Source organism: Drosophila novamexicana, unplaced genomic scaffold (genome assembly GCF_003285875.2).
Source record: "Drosophila novamexicana strain 15010-1031.04,08,12 unplaced genomic scaffold, DnovRS2.1 tig00000739-arrow-arrow-pilon, whole genome shotgun sequence".
NCBI classification, from domain to species: domain Eukaryota; kingdom Metazoa; phylum Arthropoda; class Insecta; order Diptera; family Drosophilidae; genus Drosophila; species Drosophila novamexicana.
The window spans coordinates 1,134,701-1,146,395 of NW_020824819.1; the positions used below are offsets into that span (position 1 = coordinate 1,134,701).

The window sequence follows — 11,695 nt, forward strand, 5'->3', positions numbered from 1 at the left end:
GCTCGATCGCTTGGCAACGCCTGGGCTCGCTCTCGGGTCAGAAGTCCACATATCGAATTTATTTCTTTTAGTTCTCGTACGTAACACTACGTAATAAAATGTTGTTGCCTTTGTTGCCATATTCTTCATTTGGCTTTTTGTTGGCCCAAACTTAAACAACGCAACGCTCTATGCGAACGATATTATCGTTCAGTTTCACAATGCGAAGTCGGTCGCTTTGCGTTTTAACGTCTTTTTGTGCTCTTTCATGAATCACGTTCATTTCATTATTAACTCTAGTATATAAGAAATTATATATATATTATTGCAAGACTCTTTCTTCCTAGAGTTATAATATTAAGTAAAATTGTTTTGTTGCTTATAAAGTTATCCCTCTTTGGGGTATTTCTGCCAAAGAACTCTTATTTAGAAATCTATGTTTCTTATGTTTTTTTTTTTTGCTTATCAATGTAGCCATGGTATGATTAAATCGATTTATATGTAAGGCATGTATACTAACCATATATGAATAGAAAAATTCTTATCAGAAATTGTCAACAGGAAGCTATGAAATAATTGTCATATCAGTATACTATCTACTCATTTTTAAATTGATTCGAATATTTTACAGATAGAAATGCTTGCAAATTGAATAACACAAAGTTCAAGCTAATATACGTGTTACAGGTAGCTTGAATGTTTTACACTCATATATATCAAGCTGGTATTTTGTCATGATATTTTCAACGTTTCGTCCCAAAGTCTAAATAGATCTTTAAGAGTAAAATTTCCTATCAATATTAAACTTATAACTTATAATATAATATAAAAGTGTTTTTTCTTTCTAAGTTCAAATGCAAAGTGTATAGAAATTTTAAAATATATATATTAGAGGTCCCAGGTCTTAGGTATTATATCATAACGTTGATTTCTTGCGAGAGTAGAAATACAGTATCTTAAAGTACTTTCACCATTTCCCACATCCACAACCCTCAATACTTGAGAATACGACAAATGTGACTCATATCAAATGCTAAGCATTGCTTAGATTGTTTAAGAATAATGGTTGTGTACTTATTTATTATCGTAATTGTTGTGGTACATACACATAGTATGTGTGTGTGTGTGTGTTCAGTTTTAGACTTTGGACTGTATTTAATTTTACTGTGAATCGTGCTGAACAAAATCTAATTGAAACTTATTATAGTTTTGTAATAGAATAAAGAGAATAAATAAAATACAATTTAATTGTAATTAAGAGCTGACTGTTGAGCGCCGGTTCCCGCGAGTCTGGAGCGCTGATTAGCTGGGCAATGAGCACCCGTTTGTGGATCGTGGGTATTCAGGAGAAGGAGGCTTGACTTTGGATACTCAATGTGTTAATCAAATGCGTTGAACTCGATTTGTTTCACAATGCGAGAAGTGAAATGCTATAAATAAAAATTTACATAGGTGTCTCTTGATAAGCTACAATATCGACTAAAACACGAACTGCACATGAATTAATAAGATTAAAATATGCGACAATAAATATCACTCCATTACCACGAAATTCTAGGCAAATACTTAGTTCTTCAAGGCCCGAACTGAAAAATATTGACAACTGGCCTTCGTGTCCAGCTTACATTCTCTGCGATGTCGTCCAAAACCAAAGTCCAAATGCTTGCGGCATCTTTTGATTCCAGTTGAACCCGAAGTCAAAGTCAACGTCGACCTCGCCGTCATCAGCCTCAGTTGTGGGTGTTCTACTAAGGCGATATGCTGTATGGTATACAAATAATATGACATTGTTTTCCTGTTTGTTTATGAAGCTGATAACTCTGAATTTGAATTTGAATTGTCTTGGGCCATTTCATAAGGCAATTAATGCATTGTCTACGAATGCTCTCAACATGTGCCGATTTTATGATCTATTTGTTGATGGCGTGATTAAAAAAACCCCGACACTGCACACTGAGAAAAATATAGAATAATCATCAAAGGAGAACATATTTATTTAAATTATAGCTTAGGATCAATACAAATATTTTAGGTTTTCAAAGTAATTTAACTTGATCCCAGCGTTATTTTGTTAATCATTGTATTTTGAGAATGTATTAAAAATCCATCCGGACTGACGTGTGTTCTTTGTGAAGGTTATTATACTGACTCCATAATGAATTTATATTCTCACTCGATATAGTTTATAGCCATGCCCGTTTGTCGGGCGGTGCGAACGGTTATCTTTAAGTTATGATACTAGCCTAATGACACCTATTTTAGCTGTAGTCGGGATAGTCACATATGGCTAAAATGGAAAACGACACCTTAGTTTCTTTGTGAACCGGATAATTGAGGGGCTTAGTTTAGTTTAGTTTATGCATATAATGTTAGTATACTAGCGAGTATTCCCCGGCTTGCCGTGGCAAGACAACTTAAATCTACCTATACTATCTTGTTCACCACGTTTATTGTTATTTTTGAAATAGATAGTTAGTTCGAAGTCCATCAAATAAAGAACCAAAAGTTGGAATTAACGGTTTCCCGTGTTAGTCTTATGCTCAAAATCCTGAACCCCAAGATATAAACTTTTCTTCATTAAACATGTGACGCTCATTTTTATTCAAGAGCGCTAGATATTCCGAAAACTGAAACATGTATCATATAAACTTTTCCAACAGTTGCGGATGAAATTTCCAAAGTCACAATCGGACAAAATTATAACTTCCACCAAAAAGTCTTTGAATTGCATTTTCCACCAGGGAAGCTTGGTTTCTGTGGAATTATTGAAAGACGTCTCAAAGATCCTTTAACCTGATAACGGATCCAAAACATAACCCACCAAATTTATAACCGCCATTCCAACCGAGAAGGAATGGATTTTGGGAAAAGTTTTAAACACCCGTCTTAATAATTTAAACAAAAACCTTTGAATATAATTTTGGGTGGAATTAACCAAAGCCTTCCCGTCTTAGCGTCCGCGTCCATCGTATAAGATACAGTGAACATTCCAGCTTCCTAGCTCTTGCGGCTTGGGATGCGTGTTGATCACCAATCAGTCAAGCTATAAGGCAGTCAGGACAAACAAATATATAGAGAACATATAGACCTATTTGACCTAATCGACTGTTCAACGCACGGCCCATTCGGTTAGAGCTAGGAAGCTGCTTAGTTACCCCATGTAATATATGTGTTTTTAGGTTTCTTTATCATTTACCTTTAACATTTGTTTTTTAAGATATCTGTGAACATTTATATTTATCCCCTGGGTGATAAATGGGCCGCCAATGTTGTTTGGCGAACGTTAAATCTTCCTCCGATCGGCTTCAAGCTTATTTGCAAAGCTCTGAATAACATTTTATTATATTCCTATTTAAATGATGAGTTTTATGATTAACGATTAGGAAACGGTTCTTTTTCACTCAAATTTAATTTAATTGACAATTTTAAGGCAGTCGAGTTAAATTGAATATTCTTACTTTCGGCAAGTGGGGCGAAACCTGAGTTAAAGCTTGTAAACTACGATCTCTAAAGCTAAAGGGCGATACACATGAATTGGTAAATATTTCTAAGTTAGAGTAAAAGAACTTGGAATATAAGAACTTACGTTAAAAACTCTAATATGCAACATTATTTAATAATAAAGAATTACTGTCTATATGACTAAATGGGAAGTAAAGAAGAGGCTATATCAACGCAACAAGTCGGAAAAAATCAATGTATGTGTAATATAACAATTAAAGACCAAACGACAATATGCTCTCCAGAGACTAAAATTGTTAGATACTCACCTGTTTATCATTTTTAACAATTACTCGGATAGGTAGATTTGAAACACTTTCTTTTTTGTCATGATGATACCGCTACAAATTTCTCACACACCTGAAATTTTGCTCAACCGGATTTAGATGTCTCAATTGTAACGGTTCAGCAAGATACAGGCGCGAATGAAATATGCCGGTCAATGGATAGCACCAGAAAGATGAACTCCTGTTAGCCTGCATTCAGCTGGCAACATAATCGCAACCACAACCGCAACTATTCCTGACAACGCTCGAGCCTCGACTGATGCACGGAGCACACCAACAGCCGCTAGGTAGCCTCCCGAAATGCCACTTGATCAACTAACTAACTAACTAACCGCCCGTCCGCGCCCGACTATGTATAAAAACCTTTTTTTATTTCTATTTTTTTTGTTTGGGGAGTCGACATTAGAATTAGACTCGGAACAAAAGGAACAACAATGCCGGCTGGCCGCTTGGTTGGCTGACTGACTGACTGGGTGGGTCACTCAAATGTTGCAACAGCGGCGCATGCTTTCTAAACGCCACCGTTTCGCTTGTTCTTGTTGTTGTCGTTGTTGTGGGACGCACCTTACTAGTACAAATAGCCAGATAGAGACAGAGCGACAGCTGACACCAGCGAACGCGCCTTTTTAATGAGCTGACCCCACCTAGTCGGTGTGCGTGTGTACACCCACATAATAGCATCTACCTAACGGGAGAGGGCGCCACATGGCGTGTGTATGTGCGTGTGCGTGTGTATTTGTTGTACAGTTCCCATAGGGCGGGGGTGGCTTGGGCCTTGGTTAGCATATAATGTAACCGTTTATCATTGGACAGCCGTATATTCTTATATCCTGTCATATCAATTTTATATGTATTTAACTAAATGGGTTAATGACTTGGCAAATGCATTCCTTAATTAAATTCACGTGTCAGATGCAGCGCGTGAAACTGATCTAGAAAACCTTAATTGGTAGCATTTACGATGTAGTTCTTTTTGCAGTAATTGATTGTAGATCAATTTTCTATATATTGCTTTAAGCAATAAGTCCCCAAGAAAATTTAGAAAATAATATTATTACCATCATCTTACTTAGTTTAGCCTCCTAAACATCGAATGTAATTAAGTTAACACGGGGGTCTAACTTTTTCACAGCTGATACCTTTTATAACGAAAGTCAAGAAAGAGTTTTTCAATATCTAACCTTAAGATTGAACAATAAGTAGAAAACTTGGGCAGCCAATCTCTTAACTTATTTTAAAAGATATTTCTGCTCCTTTTACTTTTGTCAGCTTCACAAGTTTGGAACAAGTCCTTCACAAGGCTTTTCGTAGAAGGGAAAATAATTTAAATTTATAGAAAGACAACAGCTTTTACATTATATTATATATTTTTTCTTATTTTGTCGTCAACATTTATTAATCCTCCTTGTCGAATTATGATGTATGAGAAAGGCGGTGTCTATAAATTTGTCTAAAATACAGCTAAAAGAAATACTCAAGTAATATTTTTCCAAAAGCACCAGAGGGAGTCATTTTGAAGTTACAAAGACATTCGCTACCAATATTTATATGCCACTTTTAGGTATTCACAGTCCATTGCTCTATAGCACACCTTGTTAGAGGGCCAATCCTTAAAAGCATGCTACATACATATGTGCAGTCTATGTACCCATATACTGGCACACCCATGGAGTAGAGCGACGTGCCAGTTTTCGCGCCCCACAATTTGCCCTTTTTCTAGCTAGCAGCGTTATGCCAAATGGCCACGCAAGGAGCAGGACTGGCGCAGGGATGATCGGATGAGCGGTCACTAAAAGGGCGCGTTTCACATTAACACATGGTCAAATGCCAGTCTGGCTATGTGTACCACATACCCACTGTTTAATGGGATTGGCATTGGTGTCCCGAACGTACACACATTTATTAACATTTTAACTCTTAGCAGCTAGTTTGGTTAATTGAAATTTGAAGGGGTTTCAAACTCAATTCTCATAAGAGATGTCCGATCCATTCGAAAAATTATAGGTAGTTTTTTTATGAATAGAATTTTCTTTAAAAATCTCTTGATTTTGAAACATTCGTTTTTTCTTAAATTTTAAAATTAATACACTTTCAGTATTATATTTGTATACGGGAATGTAAGTTCTCCAATTACTTCGCATCTTTGATATATCCCCCGATACGCAGCATATTTAAAAACGCGTTTTAATATATATTGGTAATTACGTAGTAATGAAGGCTGTATTACACTAAACGCAGACTCTGTTTCTCGCTGCAAATTTTAAAACAACATATTTTAAAACATACCCCTCCTATGCGATTCTCATAAATTTATTGAGAACTTCAAGTTATGTTGGCAGTCTAATAAACTCTCATTTCTGGTCATAATCGTACTTTAATTTTATTATTGAGCTTAATCTCTTTCCACACTCAGTTTATTCCTTTTTCTTTCTCCTGTTCTATAAAATAAATGGCAATGAAATAATTGTGCGTGTATATGTGAATTTTCGGGCAAGTACATATTTACATATATACATAAATTGGAATATAAGTTAAGGAAATTCAGATGTGTATTATTGATTGCACATTGCTCTGATTATATATAACTGGGAGCAAAATAACTATCGAGTTTCTCACCGTTTCTTTGCACATTTGCACATTTATATAAAGTTCCGAGTCCACTGCTGGAAAATTACATACAAATCTGCCCCTTACCTTACCCATATTAGCAACGGGCGTGTTGTCAATGCTGACCATTGGCTGGAAACTACTTTTGTATACTCGTGTACATATGTATCTCATCGAAACCCGATTAAATCCATTCGTTTAGTTCATTGGTGCTCCTCTTTGTAACGCTCTGTTTTTTTATGATCTTTGTTTTCGCCATTAAACTTTAGCAGAGGGTGCGCTAGCTGTTTGAACAGCATTTACTATCAATGAAACGCTATTTAAATGCAACTAAATAATTAACAAAATTTACGCTGCGCAACGATTTGTTTGTATATAATTAAAGCAACAAATTGTTTGCTCGTTTTTTGAAGCAAATCAATTAGTGAGAGCTTGTAGCGTAAACAACATGATATTCATGTTATAACAATATATTAAACTATGCCAGTTCAGCTTGTTCCGCCGGCTCTGATTTAGGTTTAGCTTCCTTCGTTTGCGGCGTGCCCAAAGCCATAGGCAGGCGGTCGCCCCAGCGACTAACTCTTGCACAGCTGTAGGCGGCTCTGGAATAGATGCAATGATTGATCGATTAGGAACTAGAAGAAACGTTGCATACAAGATTGGTCGCTACTTACTTGCCGTGCTTTGCTGCCGTAAAGATGACTTCCTGCAAATTGCCAGATTCCGTGCACAGGCGACAAATCGAATGTTTCGAACGCACCAAAGTAGGTCGGACAATGCGTGGCCATTGTCGATAGGCATCTGTTATGGGACCTTTCTTCAAAATGGCATAACTATACACAGAACTTTGACGATCTGAAGCCGAATCACTGCTCAGACGCAGCGGAGCGTAGGAAATTTCAAAGTTGCACGGAGTGCGATCTGCCAAATCTTGCAGTCGTGGACAGGGCAGATCGTGTGGGCACTGGAAAATATATTGATAAGTTTCACCCGGAAAAAAATGTATAGGTACTTACTGGCGCCAGCGTTTGACCCGCATGTTCCCCATCAGCTCGCAGTAGAAATCGTCTCGCTTCATTGACTAGCTCGCTTCCGCGTCGTGTACCCTCCTCCACGATGACCATGTAGCCATCACACTTACGCCATAGATTCAACAGAATCTCCTGGCGCTGCTGCTTGTCGGCCAACTCGAATAGTGTATGCGAAATAATAACTAAATCATATTTCGTATCAATGGCGGGCAAAAATTGTCTATAAAAAACATTGCGCAGCGCAACTTGCTTATTCTCCTGACCCTCCTGCAGTATTAGCTCCGACAACTCGTTCATTTCCCGCGATCTGTCGACATTGTAATACTCAAAGATGCTGTCGCGCCAGAGTTCACTGGCCGCCCACATGGCGGTGCCAACGCCAGAGCCAAAGTCGAAGTAGCTGCGTGGCTTGAACTGTTCATCGCGCAACTGCAGCTCTGTCAGCACACGCTTCAGTACCGCATACTCCTGTGCGGCTCTGCCTACGGCATAAACAATGGCTTCGTATTTACCATATTCGATGCGTTTCCAGGCGTAGGTACGCTGACTCAAACGCTTGTTGATCTCTAGTTCACGCTTGCGTTGCCAACGCGCCACCTCTTCCTCACCAAGCGTGGCTAACCGTTCTAGCGGCATCTTGGAATTGACCTCTTCAATAATCAGTCGCTTTTTGTTTTCAATTTCTGATGGCGTTGGCGGCGGATGGCGCGATTTTATGTAACGGTTCAGCAGATCACTGTCGCGCAGCACTTTTCTCACAGGATGATCACCCACAATGCGCTTTAGAGTATCGCTCAGCTGTTTGGGCAGCTCGACATGATTGGGCTTTATGATGCCAGGATGCTTGCGCGGCTTTATTGCCGCCTGCTCCAAATCTGCAAGCACAGCCGGTTCAACTGCAGCACTGATTTTGGATGTGTATCGTTGCAATAGGTGTGTGCTTGTTAGAAAAAGTCGCGGCGCGAGCATTATGTGTCCAGCTGTGTCCAGAATGAAAAGCGAGCCCATGTTTAATGGACTTTTACTGCACAAAAAGAAAATAAACAAATCACATGTGGCGCCCGTTGCAAGCAGTGGACTATTTTGTTAAGTTGTGCAACACAACTGGCACGTTTTCCAGCACTATTTCAATTTAAGCTGGGTATGCAAATAAGTTGCGTTGGCACTAACAGAATTTCATTGTTGAGCACACAACAGCAACCATTTTCATTTGTTCGCCCTGGCAATTATTTGATATAATAGATACTATTTTTTGTTAACAGCTAGGTGGATTTATTAGTAAGACATTAACTCAATTTCGTTCCACATAGCATGTTCCACTATTTAAGCAGCATACTAGCCTTAAGTGCGTCGCCGCTTCGTTTTTACTGGCAAAACGGAACCATTGTAAAACAGATATAAACAAAATGTTTTAGCTATAAATTATGGACGAATATGAAGCACAGGTGAGTGTGTCACAAGATGATGATGTCGTATAATACCTATTGTCTGCATTTTAGTTGCTGGTGGTTGAGCAGGCGCTGCTTGTGACTACCGACGAACAGCAGCGGGAAGAATTAATAGCACTACGTACAAACTTGGAGGAGCTTCTTGCGCTGACCAGAAGTAGCGAAGCAGACGATACCAACGACACAAAGACACAACAGGACACTGAAATCGATGACGAGCTAAAACGTTTTCAAAGTGAGCTAAGCAGCTTAGAGCGGGAACAGACGGATTCACAAGATGACCAGCAACGATTGGAAGAACTTCGCACCAAATACAATGCTCTGTTGGGAGAAAAGTGTTCGGCACCGCATGAACATAGCTGGGGTGCACTTAGCTATCACAATGCACTGATATGTGGCGTGGACGATGAATTAATTCTGGATAAAAATGGCATTTTAGACGTACGATTGCGCGTTCTCTTTACAAACCCTACGCATCGCGAGATGTTGCCTTGCAACTATTACCTGGAGGGTGAATGTCGATTCGACGAAACTCGATGTCGTTATTCTCATGGAGCTCTAGTGCCAGGAGCGGCCATTAAAGACTACAATGCACCAGATTTTTGCAGGTTGGCTCGCAACTGTCCAGTGCTAGCCAAGCTGCAGGATCGTCTGTGGCATCGTGGTCGTGTGCTGTGTGTAAACTTCATGGAACAGCAGTGTCGCGTGCGCTTGGATGGCCAGGAACACAAGGAGCGTGAACGAGACTTTCCTTTTGAGGAACTTTTTCCGTTGATAGCCGAAGAAGATGACGAACTAAGTAGCGATAGTGAAGAAACAAATGAAACAGATGGAAGCGATGCAGCGAATGAATCCGACATGGATGACGTGGAGGCTGCACGTCAAGCACGTATGGTGGAGCTTAGCTTGTTTACGTTTAAGCCAAACGAACGATTGGGCGCCTGGGAGCAGTATACGCGTGTTAGTGCCCAGATAAATTATGACAATCAAAAAATTAATACATTCAATTACAGGGCATAGGCTCCAAACTGATGGCCAGCATGGGTTATATACACGGCACAGGCCTTGGGTCGGATGGTCGCGGAATTGTTACGCCGGTTAGCGCGCAAATACTCCCACAGGGCCGCTCGCTCGACGCCTGCATGGAGTTACGTGAGGCAGCCAACGGCGATAAGGATTACTTTAGTGTAGAACGCAAACTAAAGCGGGCCCAGCGTCGGCAGCAGGCAGCAAATGAAAAGGCCTACGAACGGGAGTCGAAACGGACAGATGTGTTTGCTTTTCTCAATGGCAGTGTGCTGGGACAGGGTAGTCAGCGGACCGAGAGCTCCACCAAGACGACAAAAATTGATAATCTCCAGAAGCATACTAACAAATCGCTTAATGTGGAAACGGTGCGCATAGCCGATGACATACGTAGAAAGCAGCGGGACATTGCCAAAACGCAGCAATCGCTTGCACGAAACGCCATCGATTCGCAGCTGCAAAAACGGTTGAGCTCCCAGCTTCAAAGCCAGAAACAGGAACTCGCTACGCTGCAGGCTGAGGAGAGCAGTCTCAGCAAAGAGCAGCAGACGCGAAAGAGTAAAAATAAAATGTTTGAGTTCTGAATTATGATTCAGTTCTTTTATATTCTTACATCTATCTAATCTATAATTCTCGGGTATATTTCTCTAAGTGCTGCCAAATGCACCTGCCGTTAGCACGGCAGTCATATACTGCTCCAACAACGCCTGCGCCAGATGTGAACCATGCTCCACGGCTAACGCGTAAGCTGTCTCTCCATTCTCATTAGTTGCACTAAAGTCCAGATCCCTGGCCAGCAGCTCATTGCAAGTGTGTGGATGATTGCCTGCCGCCGCGTACATAAGTGCCGTATTGCCCACAATGTCCATTTGGGTGGCGATTGCACCACGGTCTAACAGGAAACGCACAATTTCATTGTGTCCACCAGCGGCTGCAAGCAACAATGGTGTAACCATGTCCGGCGCCAGGCTATTCACATTTGCGCCTGCCGCAACAAGCAATTGCGCCGACACCAATTGGCCATATGACGCGGCCCAGTGGAGAGGTGTAAATCCATGCGAATCCTTGAAATCTACGTGTGGCTGTCGTTGTAGCTCGGCCTTTACCTGCTCTTCCGTGATTTCACCTTGACCGGCGCGTTCATGAAAAGACAGCGACACCTCCACAGTACAAAATGTAGCCTCAGTGTTACCACGCTGCAGATTCGTTAGGACCGTCGATTGAGGACGATATGGTAGAAATGCGCTCTTACGCTTAGTCGAGTTGGCATCCAGCAATATACTTGACCCGTGCAGCGTAGAGGAAGCCGGTGGATGTACGTGGGAAGGTCTAGAGGGTTCATCATCCTCGGAGTTTGTGCTGGTCTGTAGTTTGTTTACAGGTGCAACCATTGCCTACCTTATTCTTCTATTATCAATTCCTGCAAACGGTATTTGTAATAATTTTATAAAACATTTACTAAAAGTACCACGTTTATGGTACAAAACAGTATCTACGCAAATATGTTTTTACTGCAAATAGCGCTTGCCTTAAAATGCTCAGCTGATTTTTGCCAAACAGCTGCTCGCTCAGCTGATCAATGTGAAAAATAACAATTATTAAACGCAGCTTAAACTACCAACGGTTTTTTTTTATCATTGTTGAAAAGTGATTAAAATTGCATTTCTTGAGTAATTCCTGTGGTATATTAATTTAATTCGATATAAAGTGTTTAATAAAGTTTGTTTCGGGGTCATAAGAGTGTCAAAACAAAACCGTAGCATTCATGCATATTTATATTCATTTAGCTAGAGATGGAAGTATGGCGGTATTTTAA

At 40.2% G+C, this 11,695-nt stretch overlaps 3 protein-coding genes across 3 annotated transcripts; 1 reads left to right on the forward strand and 2 right to left on the reverse strand.

The window, feature by feature from the left end:
* Positions 1-3,439: 3,439 nt before the first annotated feature.
* LOC115763606 (zinc finger CCCH-type with G patch domain-containing protein) lies at positions 3,440-10,480 on the forward strand. Its single transcript, XM_030706234.1, has 4 exons — positions 3,440-3,516; positions 8,716-8,850; positions 8,905-9,813; positions 9,867-10,480. Exons 2-4 carry the CDS (start codon positions 8,830-8,832, stop codon positions 10,461-10,463), a joined length of 1,527 nt encoding a protein of 508 aa, XP_030562094.1. The 5' UTR covers positions 3,440-3,516; positions 8,716-8,829; the 3' UTR covers positions 10,464-10,480.
* LOC115763607 (methyltransferase-like protein 17, mitochondrial) lies at positions 6,742-8,523 on the reverse strand. Its single transcript, XM_030706235.1, has 3 exons — positions 7,391-8,523; positions 7,049-7,338; positions 6,742-6,976 (listed from the first exon to the last, which is right to left on the reverse strand). The coding sequence occupies exons 1-3, from the start codon at positions 8,411-8,413 to the stop codon at positions 6,853-6,855; spliced, it is 1,437 nt and encodes a 478-aa protein (XP_030562095.1). The 5' UTR covers positions 8,414-8,523; the 3' UTR covers positions 6,742-6,852.
* LOC115763608 (DNA-binding protein RFXANK) lies at positions 10,468-11,544 on the reverse strand. The gene is made up of 2 exons (XM_030706236.1): positions 11,408-11,544; positions 10,468-11,299 (listed from the first exon to the last, which is right to left on the reverse strand). Exon 2 carries the CDS (start codon positions 11,268-11,270, stop codon positions 10,527-10,529), a length of 744 nt encoding a protein of 247 aa, XP_030562096.1. The 5' UTR covers positions 11,271-11,299; positions 11,408-11,544; the 3' UTR covers positions 10,468-10,526.
* Positions 11,545-11,695: the final 151 nt, after the last annotated feature.